At 39.5% G+C, this 16,016-nt stretch overlaps 2 protein-coding genes across 8 annotated transcripts in view; one reads left to right on the forward strand and one right to left on the reverse strand.

The window, feature by feature from the left end:
* Positions 1–2,379: 2,379 nt before the first annotated feature.
* On the reverse strand, positions 2,380–6,160 carry RAG2 (recombination activating 2). Its single transcript, XM_081544686.1, has one exon. The coding sequence runs from the start codon at positions 5,941–5,943 to the stop codon at positions 4,360–4,362; it is 1,584 nt and encodes a 527-aa protein (XP_081400812.1). The 5' UTR covers positions 5,944–6,160; the 3' UTR covers positions 2,380–4,359.
* Positions 6,161–6,323: 163 nt separating this feature from the next.
* The window catches only part of IFTAP (intraflagellar transport associated protein), a 62,470-nt gene continuing 52,777 nt past the window's right edge, over positions 6,324–16,016 (forward strand). For 3 of the 7 annotated variants that reach the window (XM_081544687.1, XM_081544693.1, XM_081544694.1), the window contains exon 1: positions 6,324–6,403. Coding sequence is in view for 1 of the 7 variants with exons in the window: in XM_081544694.1 (XP_081400820.1) it covers positions 6,397–6,403 (7 nt within the window). In the remaining 6 variants the exon portion in view is untranslated. Of the gene's footprint in view, positions 6,531–11,160; positions 11,219–16,016 lie in introns of all 7 variants that reach the window. The other 4 variants (XM_081544689.1, XM_081544690.1, XM_081544692.1 and 1 more) reach the window with 4 other exon arrangements.

Consider the following 16,016-nt stretch of genomic DNA (forward strand, 5'->3'; position numbering starts at 1 on the left):
ATAAAAATATGATCCTGTGACCCATAAAATTCACGCATTCATACACTCAACATTTTGATCAGAGTGGCTGACTTGCCAGGGCCACACAGATAATGGCAGAAGTGAGCTAGCCCCCAGGTTCTCTTGACCAGTCCTTTCCCTAGTGACAACAACAATGGCGATCACAACAACAGTAATAATAGCTACCACTGACCAAACAGTGCGGCAAACCCTTTGCCTGTGGTTTTCTCATGGGTTCCTTTTGGAGTCAGTACCACTATTTTCTTCACGTTACACACGAGGTCACTGAAGCTTATCTCAGCCCTAAATTGACAGGACTGCACCTTCATAATTTTCCCTCTAGCTCCGTCTGTCTTACCTTCATACTAGCCTGTCACTGCCACATCATCTGTGAAATTTCAAGCAATTTAGTGCCACCTTTGCTGGAGACTTCCCAGCTTGCTCCTACTCAGAACAGAGATTTGGCCTGGCTACTTCCATGCAAACATACCAAGTTTTTAAATATTGAAATATATTTGTATTTGTAGGTAAACAGCAGGTACCCCAAAAACCTGAGACAAAGCTGGGTGAAGACAGAGAACTCTAAATTTATTAAACTAAATTTCCAATGCACAGTGAAAGGGATGCATAGTATAATGTGAGTTGATTTACAGAAAAAATACAGTTTTAGTTCTCGTACTTTTGAGTCTATAAGCAGAGATTTGGGGTGATGGGGTCCAGAGGAGGTTTCTGGGAGGAGGAGCAGATATCTGAACTGGGATGTAAAGAGTGGAGAGGAATGAACCAGATGGATTCTGGTATTGGCAGGAGTTATCAAGTGCAAGAGGGAAAGCATACCCTGCAGAAGGAATGGGTTCCCCCAAAGCCCTGAGTACCTGTGAAGTAACTAGGGGTGCTCACCACAAATGTTATCAGTTCAGCATTTTGGGAGATTGTGCATAAATTGTGAAAGCATAAGCTCATTAGGTGAGGTGTCCCCACATGGAGAGTAGTAACACAGAGAGGTAAGCAGGAAGGAACAGGTCACATGATATGAATGAAGTTTTATATGATTTTCTTGTAGTGATGAAAAACTGGGGGTCCCTGCACTGGCCGCCTCTCCATGCCCGTGCCATTCCACGCTCCTCTTGTTTACTGTGTCCAGACTGATGCTTTTTCAGTTCCACAAACATGACAAGCTTCCTACCCTTTAGACTGACTACTCCTTTTCCACTATGCTTTCCGCTTTCTCGACACATAGAACTCTTTTGTGTATTTTGCTCTTGTTTATATATATACATATACGTGTGTCTATCTATCTGTATAGCTATATAGGTCCATATGTAGATATCTGAATGGGAGTCTTAGTTGCAGCACATGGGATTTTTGTTGAGTCACGCAAGATCTTTTCTGGTGGTGCTTGGGCTCCAAGGGCTTAGTTGCCCCATGGCATGTGGGATCTTAGGTCCCTGACCAGGGAAGTGAATCCACATCCCCTGCATGCAAGGTGAGTTCTTAACCAATGGACCATCTTTGTGCTTGGAGAAGGGTAGAGTCCCTCAAAATAGTCACCTGGAAAGCCATATACTTATTTATTGATATTAGTTTGTGTAAACCATTTGGGACTTACCTTTAAAATCTATTTGTGAGGCATATCAGAAAACCCACTTTGTTAGCTCAGACTTCACTTTTGGCCTAAAGTGACAATAATGCTGAAAATGATACCCTACTTGGCTTTGGATAATATTTGTCTGTTTCCAAAAATCAAATTCATGTCTAACTGTTGAGTATCTTCAAAAGAATGAAACATAGACTCTGAAAGTGATTGAAAAGTGAGCCCTAGAACTGTGTTAGGCAAAAGCATTATATCCTTGGGATAAGTGAGTACTGTTCTAATGTGGTTCATTTGAAAGTTTTCATATGCTTAGTAGAAAAGAAACTTTATTGTTTTCAAATTACATCTGGCAGGCTCACTAGTGAGATGACTTAAAAAGACCTATTTTTACTCAAACTTACGGTAAGTAAAACCAAAGTACTTGCCCTCAATTTACATACACACACAAACCCCAAAAGCAGCTATAATTGAGTTTCTCAGATTACCGTATGCAATCTACTTTCACTATGAAACAAGTATGTGTAATTCCTTTTTAGCCACTTGGTCATTGTAGACACATAAAGGTAAGAGAAGGTGTGGGAATGACTACAACTTGAGGGAATAACATTTTGAACATTGTGGAGGCTATTTCAGCTCCTACTTATGTCGCTTTCTACTGACAGATAAAAAATAAATGAAAGTAGAGTGATCCTGAGAAAATTAAATGGTATAATTATGCCAATAACTGGGTAACTACCAATGTTAATAATTGGAATAAATCAATATAAACAGAAGACATTTTCATATTTTATTAGTTTTATTAAGTAATAGAAACAACAAAAAATCAAAACAATGGTACAGCAAATTATGCAAAAAGAATATTCATCAAGCAACATTACTAAAACAAAGTGAACATGATTTAATTTTTTCAGATTTATTTCAGTATCTGAGGCATGAACTGTTAGCAGAACTTTTCAGCAGGATTTCATCTCCTGTATGGTTCACATTTTCCCTAAATTTGGCCATAATACCTTACACATTGTGGACTCAATGAAACAAATGAATGAGAGGCTTAAGAGGTTTAAGCTCTTGGGCTAAAATGAAATACATTTCCAGAAAAATACTCCAAGAGGGAAGACATTTGTATCTAAAGTCATCTAGTTATCAATTGATGTGAAGCCTCAAAATTAACAGTTCTTTTAATTTTAATTCTGCTGCTGCTGCTGCTAAGTCGCTTCAGTCGTGTCCGACTCTGTGCGACCCCACAGACGACAGCCCACCAGGCTCCCCCGTCCCTGGGATTCTCCGGGCAAGAACACTGGAGTGGGTTGCCATTTCCTTCTCCAATGCATGAAAGTGAAAAGTGAAAGGGAAGTCGCTCAGTTGTGTCCGACTCCTAGCGACCCCATGGGCTGCAGCCTACCAGGCTCCTCCATCCATGGGATTTTCCAGGCAAGAGTACTGGAGTGGGTTGCCATTGCCTTCTCCGAATTTTAATTCTAGCAAGCGTCTAATTGAACCTGAGCAAGCTCACTGATTCTACAACTTTCACTGGCAGCAAACTCCACATACCAACTATACTCATAAACACACATATATTTCTTTTTCCCTTTTAAAAATTATCTACCTGTTACCTTTGTCAATCTCTAAACTTTTATTATTTGGGTAAGTAATCAATATTACTTGTGGAAGTAATCTCTCATGAGAGCTAGAGATGCTTACTGTACTCTAAGGCTTCTCCCTGTTTCAGAGAGCTGAGTGTCAGTGGACTGCATTTTCATTAAATCTCTCCAAGAACTGTTTCAACCTACTAGCTTTACTTTACCATCTGTTAACCATATGACTGGGGGCAGGGAGGGGCGGGTGGGTGGGGTGGGGGAGGAGACTATGAAGAAAGTGAGTGCATGTGGATAGCTTCATAAAATGCAACAAACGATGTAGATTCCTTTTGTCTTTCTTCATGTCAATGGAGATTATCTGTTTTTTTTCTATCTAGCTTCCCTGGTGGCTCAGACAGTAAAGAACCTGCCTGCAACACAGGAGACCTGGGTTCGATTCCTGGGTTGGGAAGATCCCCTGGAGGAGAGCATGGCAACCTACTGCAGTATTCTTGCCTGGAGAATCCCCATGGACGGACGAGTCTGGTGGGCTACAGTCCATGGGGTCCAAAGAGTTGGGCACAACTGAGTGACTAAACACAACAACAATCTATCTCTCTACCTTCCTACCTATCTCCTTATAGTTTTTTCTGTATATGGGCATAGTCAAGTGGCCATCTTTGAGGTGTACAAAGAACATTCATGTGGGATACAGGTGATCTCAGTTTTAATTTTTAGTCAACCACCAAATTGTTATAGTCCACAAAATAATTCATTTAACTCCTTTGGGTGTTAGTTTCTTTACTGGTTAAATTTGTATTAACTGCTTGGTGGATTATTTGTTACCAAAAGTCCTATAAAGGATGTAAGCATACCTTGATTATTATTACTACTTCTGTGTTTAAGATTCCTTGAATAAAAATTCAGATCATAAATTGCCATTGAATATAACTTTGAGTAAAATATTTTCAAAATACAGGTTATAGATCCTGTATAGGTCTAAATACAATGACTATATTCAGTATGACATTATAAGCACTTTCCCCTAGTACTTTACTCATATAACTAAATGAAAACATTAGATGTTTTCAATAAACAAAAACAGGAAGATAAATTTTATCATTGTTACTATTCTTTAAAATAAGTTTAAAAATTTGATGCACCTGAATCTGAAAGGCTTTCATGGAACTAATCAAACAACCTTCTAAGAAAGGATTTCTTGGCAGGAGTAATAATTTTCCCAGAACCCTTTTTGTGGAGGGATCTCAGTGGAGGCTTTTTTAATGATTGAACTCTTTTGGGAGTTTGCAGTGCTCTTGCTATCTCCACATGCTCGTTGCAGTAATATTTATTGCTTCCTTCTGACAGTTGGATGAGTGTGCGTTCTGCCAGATCCATACACTGGGCATGGACCCAATGTCCATCTCCATGAGAGCAATAGATCATGGCAGGCTTGTTGAGCTCAGTTGAATAAAATGGTACCCAAGTGTTGATATCCACATCACAAGTAGAACAGCATGTAATCCAGTAGCCTGTCTCAGACTCATCTTCCTCATCATCTTCATTGTAGGTGTCAAATTCATCATCACCATCAAAACTGTTTGCTTCTGCACTGAAGCAAAATTCTTCTGAGTCTTCGAAGGGAGTGGAATCCCCTGGGTCTTCTGTTGATGTCTGACTACTTGTGAAAGTTTTCTGTTCTTCATTCACATCGTCTTCAGTACATTTCAATGTATAGAAGTAAAATGCTTCTGAAACAGCCTGTTTATTGTCTCCTGGTATGCCGAGGAAAACAGTTCCATTTCCCATGTTGCTTCCAAACCATATCTTGCTGTGCTTAATATCTGGGGTCCAATCTGGGGTTTCCATCTCATGAATGTCTATCTTGTTATCCTTGAAAGAGATAATGTTGCAGATCATTCTTTTTTGATTTTCAAGCTGATAGCCACCAACAATAACAAATTCATCATTGCTTATTTGAGTCAGGATTGCACTAGAGACAGAGATTCCTCCTGGCAAGACTGTGCACTCCACAGCTGGGCTACCCAGGGGGAGATCAACCCTTATTCTGTACAGATTGGCAGGGCGGATGTTATTGGCAAGTGAATGGCCTCCTAAAATATAAACGGTATCATTTCTGGCAATGGAGACATGAAAAGATAGTCCATCTTGAAGTTCTGGAAGAATGTATGACGTAGAGCACCCAAATTCAAAATCCACCAGGAAGACATGGGGCAGGCAGTCAGCTACGCTGTTCCATTTCTCTGTGGTTCTTTGGGCAGAAGGTATGTATGACCGTCCTCCAAAGAGAACACCCATACTTTTCCCTCGACTATACACCACATCAATGGAATGACCGTATCTGCCTTCAGGAACGTCTCCTACCAAGTCCTTTTCTGTGCAGCGAAAAGTAACTTTTTTGTTGTTCTTGCAAACAACAGACATCACATAAATCTTATCTGAAAGCTCATTGTTTGGTGTTTTTCCTCCATGGATGATGTACTGATGCTTTTCAGACTCCAAGTTGCTGCTGAACGTGCAAGTGGCCGGGTATCGAAGAGGAGGAAGGTAGCAGGAATCTTTAGAGAAAACTGCAGGCTTCAGTTTGAGATGATTATGCTTTACCTCAAAATGGAAAACTCCAGTGGGGCAAGACCTCTTGGGCCAGCCTTTTTGGCCAAAGAAGAAAACTTGCCCATCAAAATTCATTAATGAGAAGCCTGGTTGAATTAAGGCTATGCTATTACCGACTGTTACCATCTGTAATGACATATTTTCTGATGGTGGATAGATCTTTTATCTGAAAGAATTACAAAAAAAAAACACACCTTTTTTTACTTACTACGTCTCTTCATATAAAATCACTATGTGTAGATTCCCTCACAGGCAAAAAGCATATTAAATATAAAGAACTGTCCCACAAGTTTGCAGTGGAATTAGCAAAAATTCAGGCGGCTAGACAAGCAAAGAGACACAGAACCTTTCTGTTTAAAACAATCCTAGCAGCTGGGAACTGTTTTAGACATGGACTACCGTCCCTTACATTTCTGGGAATTGTAGTCATTTTCCCGTAAGGATTCACCACTTGTCGGAAGAAAGAACTACATTTCCCAGGAATCCCTTCTCTACGGGACGCGTGGCTCCAATAGTTTGTTGCTCCAGGAGACGAGTCTCACTGAATAAATGCGAAGTGACTAGATGGGAACCAAGACAGAAAACTAGGGAATGGGAGGTGAGACTGGCTGACGCACAACTAACATCCGGGTTATGGGAAAGCTGCGGTACCGGGAGGGGCGTCAGGCTACCCCCGCCCGGGTGTTGTTGGAACCTCTCCGGGGGACTCATTAACAGGTGACCGGGTAGGAAGCGCGGCTGCTTCTGGCTAGAGTGGGGTTGCCTGGAAACCGCCGCCTGCAGAGACTCCTGGCCCAGGTGTCCTCATGGACTCCTGCCGGGACGCTTCGGAGCTCGGACTCAAAATTGCACACTTGGGCATCCTTAGGTTGCTGGGGCGGGAGTTTGAAGGGGGCACCGAGAGTACAAAGCTGTGACTATTTTGCGGAACCAACAGACTAGTCTCTGAATACCTAGCGTGCTGGGGAGAATTTACCTGATAATGATTTTTACCATTACTGTATGTAGTCATGGAAATATGGTAATTAGATTTTAGCGAATACCTCGCTCAAGGCTGTTTGTTTTCTCAACTGCTCTTGCTTCGGTTTTAGAGTTCTTTTAGGGAAGCAGAGAAGTTTTCCAACACCTCTTCTCTGTCTCTTCCACTCCCTCCCTCCCTCTTTTTGGATAAGAAAATAAGAGTTAGTGGCCGTTATTTCAGATCCTTTTCCAGTTCCAGAACCTCAAAGTAATTCTTTAGTAATTCTGTTGTAAGCAGGCGTTAAGAAAAGAGGTACCAGAATTATACAGAATGTAATATGTGTATGATTTTTGAAATATATTTATCAGATGAAGTAAGCTTGGTTAATTAAAAAAAATTATTACCTACCTTGAAGAGATATCAGGAGCCTTTATGTGAAATACACTCCCTGTTTGCAGACTAAATTCCTAAAATAAAGGAAACAAAAAAAAGCACAGATTCCTTGACTTCTAAGAATAAACTGTTTGTTATGTTTCAAAAACAGTGGCTAATAGGATGAACTCTGAAAGTTGACTGCCTGGATTCAAATCCTGGCTCTTGTCACTTCCTATGTTACCTTGGGCAAGTAATTAACCTGTGTCTAGTTTCCTCATCTGTAAAACGAAATGATCATTTTACCTACCTCATGGGTTGATGTAAGTTGTGATTAGTAAGTTAATACATGCAAAGCACTTAGAACAGGGCTCTGTACACTGTAAGTCCTAGTTGTGATGATTATATTTGAACTTCTAACTTCTAAAAAGTAAGGTTGTTAATGCATAATTAGCTGATTAGAAGGGTTTTAAGATCTGGGAATCTGGTTAGTGGGCGTAGATTGATAATTTTTTAGACTGGTTAGAATTGAATAAACATATGCAACAGTCAATCTTAAAGAAAATCAGTCCTGAATATTCACTGGAAGAAATGTTGCTGAAGCTGAAGCTGAAGCTCCAGTGCTTTGGCCACCTGATGGGAAGAACTGATTCATTGGAAAAGACCCTGATACTGAGAAAGATTGAAGGCAGGAGGAGAAGGGGACGACAGAGGATGAGATGGCTGGATGGTATCATCGACTCGATGGACATGAGTTTGAGTAATCTCCGGGAGTTGGTGATGGACAGGGAAGCTGGGCATGCTACAGTCCATGGGGTCACAAAGAGTCGGAGTCGGACACGACTGAGTGACTGAACTGAACTAATGCAACAGAAGGGGCTTCCCAGGTGGCTCAGTGGTAAAGAATCTGCCTGCGACGCAGGAGATGTGGGTTTGATCCCTGGATTGGGAAGATCCCCTGGAGGAGGAAATGGCAACCCACTCCAGTATTCTTGCTTGGGAACTCCCATAGAGGAGCCTGGTGGGCCTGTAGTCCATGGGGGCACAAAGAGTTGGATACGACTGTGCATGCATAGGACAGAGGTTTGGTGGTGAGCTCAATTTAAGTAACAGGGAATATTTCATTCTTCTTGTTGCCCTTTCACTAACTCCTGATTAAATATGCAGACTCTAAAGTTAGATTGTCTGAGTCCAAATTTGGGCTGAAACACTTATTTGCTGTTTAACTCTCTTGGCCAAGTTTATTTCCTCTCTTTTCTTATCTGTGAAGTAGAGATAGTATTAGTACCTATTCATTGAGTTATTTTTGAGAGTAAATGGGATGACACATGTAAATCACACAGCACATATGTGATTATATATGCTGATACATAGTAAGTATTTAATAAACATTAACCTGCCAATGTAGGAGACACAGGTTCGATCCCTGCGTCAGGAAGATCCCCTGGAGAAGGAAATAACAACCCACTCCAGCATTCTTGCCTGGAAAATTCTATGTACTGGTCCAGGAGCCTGGGGGGGCTACAGTCTATGGGGTTGCAAAGAGTTGGACAGGACTTAGTGACTGAGCGTAGCACACCACACAGCAAACATTATTTGATGCTATAATTAATTTTATTACCCCTGAAAAGTTTCCTTGGACCGTTTGGAATCTATGGTCAGTCTAATGCAATTTTGGTGGGGCCTTGAAGATCAGATCTAATGAATTGCTAATTATTCTCTTCTAGTTATTTTTAGCTTGGGAGATTCAAAGTGTGATATTTTAGTAATCATCTTGTGGGTTATTAAAGCAAATGAGGAACTGGTGAATGAGAAGGATTATTAATGCCTAAGGTTATGAAGCAAGCCTCTTTCTTCCTCAGACATGGTGATTTGTAGGTTCAGCAACTTGCCTTGCTTACGAAATAACCTGGGCAAGTGTTTTATTTACTTGTGGCCTATGCAGCTATACACGAGAGAAGGCATCTGTGCATCTAAGAAAATGCTTTCCATTGGAACTAAAAGGAAATATTGTTGGCACTCAGTTTAGTAAAGGAAAACCAGCAGTGATTACACTCAGCATGATGTGCAGATGATTTTCAGAGTTGCCCGTTCTGGGGTTGAGGAAGCACCAGCGCCAAAGCCTGCTTGTTGTAAACACCAGTGAAGACTGGGCTTCACCCAGTAATGACTGGGCTAGAAAGCATGCAGTACAGAGGCAATGGATCCCAGATCCCAAGAGGTGACCGGATACCAAGAGTGCTTGCTTTTAAACAGAAAGTTTCATTGTAGCCTATTGGCTTCATTTTAAAGTTCATGGGGATTTTGAATTTTAAATTAATTTTTATTGGAGTATAATTGCTTTACAATGTTGTGTTAGTTTCTACTGTACAACAAAACGAAGCAGCCATACATATACATGTATCCCCTCCCTTTTGGACTTCCTTTGTATTCAGGTCACCACAGTGCCTTAAGTAGAGTTCTCTGTGCCATATACAATGTGTTCTTGTTAAAAAAAAAAAAAAAAAGATTACTAATGAGAAATTGATTACAAATAAAGTTCATAGGGATTTTGACTTCTCATAAAGGAAAACATGGTTATTATAGATTAAAGAGAAACATTTTCTCTTAGGCAAGACATGAGGAATACTACCTCTTTGTGTAGCTTTTTTGGGTCCCCAAAGATTTCAGACCTGTTTTCCCTTTGATGTCCTGCTTTTGGCTCACCCCATAATTACAGGGCCCTAAAAATAGTGGTAAAAGTTGATTACTGTTAATATGGATTACCTCTTCTTGTAACACAAAGTATTTGTGTTTTTAATTTTTAGGTTACACATTTTAAACCATGGCCGGATGACTTATGTATTTAAAGAATGAACAAGAACATTGAAAGTGTTTTCACTTTATTTTGCCATGTAGTTTAGATTTTGCAGTTTTGCTTTACTAACTTAAATATATCTTCACAGGAGTAGACTATGGTATATTTTCCATGGTTTCAATGTGACTCTATTTGTCCCATCTCAGTTTTTAAATGAGTTTTTAAAAGGTGATACTATAACTAAAATAATCTACTGAAGTGGTTCTCTTTAAATAGGCCAGATAAAAACAGGCAGGGTTTGAAAAAGAAGACACTGTTCTTCAATTGAAGGAACTTTCAAAGTCAACACATTAAAGATTCTTTTTAAAAGACAGAAATATGGGACCAATAAATTTATACAAGTTTCCCAACCCCATGCTAACATCCCTCAGCAGGGAGCTTTTCACTTATTCACTGTGAAGCTAGGGCATAGTTGAGAATCAAAAGAGGACTAATGGTGTGAGGTCTGGGTTTGTAGTTTCCTGTGTCTGAACTGACTTTTTTTCCCTTCCAAAGAAAGCTACTGTACTCAGAAGCATTAAATCTTACTGATCAGCATGGCCCACGTTTTCTTGATTGCTCCAAAATAGCAGGTAACCTCGTGTAACTGCAGTCTTTTCAGTGTGTGAATTAACCCTATCTTGCACAGTTAATCAGGCTTGAGGCACACATTGTTTGATTTTTTTTTGCTGACAGTGGAGCCAGGATTGGGTCTTCCTTCTGACCCTTGTACCAGAGAAGCATTTATGCACTAAGATTAATGTGTCAACTCGGATGCCACAGAAATAAAATCCTTGTTGCAGCCTGAGACCAGAAAGCCCCTTTCTCTCCAAATTGTACATCATCCCTTCCCTCTCTGGACACCCAGTCCAACTGGAACTAACATACTGCTGAAGGGGGCATCTTTCCCTAAAAGTTGACAAGCGTAAGCTCCCAGGTTTTAGCTCCAGTAGAAATGAAGTTATTGGACCTACCTGAAGGCCAGGGGTCTGCTCAGCCCTCTCAATCTTTGCCGCTAAACCAGGTATTAAATGTCAGCACTTGGGGAAGATTCACTGACTGCTGACTCTGACCGTGGCCTGCAGAAGGATGATGGTAAACAGAGCGTGTATGTGTGCCTACAGATGTCCCAGTGAAAGCAGATCTAACGGGAGTAACTGACTGTGACTTTTTTGTTTTTCTTTAGATGGTTGAGGGAGATATCCACCAGGGTGTACCCTCAAGATTTAACTGTTTCCTTACTGGTGAGCAATGAAAACCTAATCTACTATTCATCTGTAAAGACAGAAAAAAAGCCCTGGTAGAAACCTGATTTATTAGAAACATTTTAGAAAAATGAATATAATTAATATGATTTAAATAAATACTGGGGCTTCCCAGATGGCTCCATGGTAAAGAACCCACCTGCCAAGCCAAGCAGGAGACGTGGGTTTGATCCCCTAGTTGGGGAGATCCCCTGGAGAAGGAAATGGCAACTCACTCCAGTATTCTGGCTTGGGAAATCCCATGGACAAAAGAGCCTGGCGGGCTACAATCCAAGGGTTTGCAAAGAGTCAGACATGACATCGTGACTAAACAGCAACAACGGCAACAAATTAATACTATCATGATTCAAATGGAAAGTTATTTTTCCTAAAGCAGAAACTACTAGTACCATGTCAGTGATTTTGAGTGGTCTTGTTTTCTTTAATGCTAAGCTCAAAAGGAGTTCTGTTTATGGGAGGCCCACCACCAACTTTTATCAGGCAACTGCTGTGTAGGATTGTACAATGGGATGATTAAGAAAATGGGCTTTAGAGTCAAGTGGCCCTGTTTTTCTCTGCCATCTTTGCTGTTTTCCAGGTGGAGTCATCTTAATCCTTAAGCCTCTGTTTCTCCATCTCTGAAATGGGGATAGAAATATTTACCTTAAAAGATTGTTGCAGAAAAATTAAATAAATGCTCAGCCAAGGAAAATATTCCACAGTGGTCTTAAAAACTGTGATAGTGGCCTCCCCCATCCCTACTCCAAAGTTTCACAGTCAGAAGAATAAACCAAAGAGTTCAGAACATACATAAAAGCTGGCTTCATTTTTTAAGATAAACAATTTTTTAGAGCAGTTTTAGGTTTGCAGCAAAATTGTGTGAAAAGTAGAGTTTCCCATATACCTGGTGCCCCCTACTCATTCATAGCCTCTCGTTATCAGTACCTCCCACCAGAGATACATTTGTTAAAATAGATGAACCTGCATTGACATGTTGTGCTGTGCTTATTTGCAACTCCATGGGCTGCAGCCCACCAGGCTTCTTTTTCCATGGAGATTCTCCAGGCAAGAATACTAGAGTGGGTTGCCATGCCCTCCTCCAGGGGATCTTCCCAACTCAGGGATCGAACCCAGGTCTCCCACATTGCAGGTGGATTCTTTACCCACTGAGCCACCAAAGAAGCCGACACTGACACATTATTATCACTCAAAGTTCAGAGTTTACATTAACATTCACTCTTGGTGTTGTACATTCAGGGGGTTTGGACAAATGTATAATGGCATGTATCTATTATTATAGGATCATGCAGAATAATTTCACTGCCCTAAAAATTCTCTGTTTTCCACCTACTCATTGTTCCCTTCCCTCAACCCCTGAAACCACTGATCTTTTTTATTGTTTCCATACTTTTGCATATTTGACAATGTCATATAGTTTTCAGATTGGCTTCTTTCACCTAGTAATATGCATTTAAGTTTCCTCCATGTCTTTTTATGACTTGATAGTTCATTTCTTTTTAGCTCTGAATAATATTTCATTGCCTGGATATCCACAGTTCATCTGTTTTCCTACCAAAGGACATCTTGGTTGCTTTCAGATTTTGGCAGTTATGAATAAAGCTGCTATAAACATCCATGTGCAGGTTTTGTGTGGACGTAAGTTTTCAAGTCCTTTGGGTAAATACCAAGGAGCCCTGTTAGTGAATCATATGGTAAGAGTATGTTTAGTTTTGTAAGAAACCTCCCAGCTGTCTTTATGAGTTTGTATACCCACCAACAATGAATGAGAGTTCATGTTGCGTCCTCACCAGCAGTTGGTGTTGTCAACATTCTGGATCTTGGCCATGCTGATAGGTGTGTAGTGTCTCATTGTTTTAATTTGCCCTTCCCTAATGACGTGATGTGAACATCTCTTCATTTGCTTGTAATCTGTATGTCTTCTTTAGTGAGGTGTCTACTAAGGTGTTTGGCCTATTTTTTAATCAGGTTATTTGTCTTCTCATCGTTGCATCTTAAGAGTTCTTTGTATACTTTGGATAACAGTTCTTTATCAGATGTGTTTTTTGCAAGTATTTTCTCCCATCATATGGCTCTTCTTTTCATTCTCTTGTCTGTGTTTTTTGGAGAGCATAAGTCTTTAATTCTGGTGAAGTTCAGCTTATCAATTATATTTTTCATGAATCATGCCTTTAGTGTTGTATCTAAAAAGCCATTGCCATACCCAAGGTCATCTAGGTTTTCTTCTGATATAAAACTTCTAGGAGTTTCATAATTTTCTGGTTTACTGTTTGTTCAGTGATCCATTTTATTAATAAGTCTAAATTCCTATTTTTGCTGTGGATGTCCAGTTGTTCCAGAACCCTTTGTTGAAAAGTCTGTTTTTTCCTCCGTTGTGTTGCCCTTGCTCCTCTGTCAAAGATCAGTTAGCTCTACTTATGTGGATCTATCCTGGGTTCTCTGTTTGGTTCCATTGATCTATTTGTATATTCTTTCACCAATACCACGCTGTCTTGATTACTGTAGCTGACTTAATTTTAAAACAATTCATTAAAAACAGTTACCTCAAGAAAAATATATATCATTTATTAAGCCCTTATCCTAACCATAAAATCTTTTCTTTGTGTTGTAATTTTTATCCAGGTGTGCATACATTAATAATTATGATAAGAATGTATTTAAATTGTGTTTTATCTTTTTGACGTAATGTTCTTTCATATATACTATGAAATGTATATTTCCACCTTTATAATTTTTAATACTTGCCTAAAAATTCCGTTGGGTAAATATAATGCAGTCTATCAGACCGTTCAGTGTTGGTCACTTAATCAGGTTCTGTGTGTCTTAGATGATAGAATGTAGTGATTAGAGGTAGATAGATTTGGATTTGAGTCTGCGTTCTGCCACTTACTAGCTGAATGGCCTTTTTGAGCTTCAGTCCTTATCTCTAAATCAGGGGTGATACTTGCCTCATTGGGAGGATGGATGGATATGAAGTGTCTGTTATAAAGAGTGTACTCAATAAATCTGTCTAGTGATGATGGTGCCATGAATTTATTTGTATAAGTGAAGATGTTCATTTCTTGAAAATTTTTAGGATGCATTTTCAGGGTTGACTTTTTAAAAACCGAGCAAGTAGCTTAGTTGTTTGGCTGATTTTCATCATTTGAAATGTTGATCCATTCTTTAAAAAAGTGTCATCATCTCTTCTGGTTACTTCCACAGGATTTTTTTTTCTCTGTCTGCAAAAGAGCATTGGGTTATTTCCCTAACCTGTTTATGGTGTTGTATAATCATTATGGCACTTGAAATTCTAGCATCAGTGACCGCTCTCATCTAATTGACATATTGGACATCTCCACAATAAATATAAAATAATAAATGCAACACAGAATCCAGGGGTAGGTTTAGGTAACTGTTTTAGCCTTTGCATTCTACTAACACCAGAAAACAGGTAGTTGGTTGCTGATTGGGTTCGTTGTCCCCAGCCTATCAAAATCCTAGCACAGAAGCTAAATGTGAAGTCATGAACAGTATCCAGCATCCACTGTGTACAGAGTCATGTGGAGGATTAGGAAAAAAAAATACCACAGACATAGGTCTTGCCTTAAAGAACTTGCACGATAGTAGAAAGTAGTCACCCTTTCTTAAAAGTTCAAGAAATCACAATTATAGGGGCAGAGTCAAATTCACACTGATACATGTGTATTTCTTCTACCTTAAATCCAAAGACAGTGGGCAATTAAAGAATACAAGTCAGTGTCATTACAGAGTAAAATAATCTTTATTCCACGGAAGAGATGAAAGACTTAGTAATGGGATATACTGTCATAGGAATTGAATGAAAAGGAGACATAGTTGGAGAAAAATAGAACGTTGGAGATGGAAGACAACTTCAAATCCTGGCCCTTTATAACTACATTCAAACTACTTAAGGCCAGAAAAGTTAAATAACTTGAAAGGGTAACTCAGCTGCAGGAGTGTGTGTACATGGTGAGCTGAGGCGGGCAGAGGAGGAGCACAGTTTTGTGAATGCATGACAGTGTTTCTCAAGAAATGTAGTGACCTGCCAAGCATTTCCATCCCCTTTTATAAATGAAGAAACAACTTAAATGACATTATTGCCCAACGGGTTAGCAAGTGTTTGAAATAAGGTCGATGACAGCTTTTCATAGCATTCAAACAGGCATAGACAGCTTTTATTTTTTTAAATAAGTGGCTGATTTTTTTTTCAGGAAATAATATAAATAGTATGGGAAAGGGAGATGTCTGACTTGTTGAATGAATCCCACGATAGAAGCCACAACAGAAACTAGCAAAGAGGAGAAAAGAGGAAGGAAAAGGAAAACATATAGACGGAAGCAATCTACAGTTAGTATGATAGATTGTCAAGAGAAGAACATGACAAGTGACTTGTCATTTTTTATTTAAAGTGATGAATTAAATGCAGCCACCTGACCAGAATGTTCTCTGATTTTTAAGCAGGACTCTTAGTTGTAGAATAAAATGGAGCAACATTTCAGAGGTGATTTACAGTGTTGTACCAGAAATAAAATGCACTTAAAATTTTTATTCTTAGAGAAGGAGGGAATTTGTGTCTCTTAATTTCTACCTTTGTGTATAGAAACCATGCTGGCAAAAAGAAATTGGTTTTTACGTAGGTGCATGTGTGTGTTACGTTGGGTACACCGAAGCAAAATTGCAAATAAAATGCTGAGAGAAATTGGAAGTTAGGGAATCGCTGTTTTACTCCTTGTTATTCCATGGTCTTAGGAATTGAAAATCAAAAATAGCTGAGAAA

Source organism: Giraffa tippelskirchi, chromosome 11 (assembly GCF_054371585.1).
Source record: "Giraffa tippelskirchi isolate mGirTip1 chromosome 11, T2T-mGirTip1v1.2.pri, whole genome shotgun sequence".
Taxonomy (NCBI): domain Eukaryota; kingdom Metazoa; phylum Chordata; class Mammalia; order Artiodactyla; family Giraffidae; genus Giraffa; species Giraffa tippelskirchi.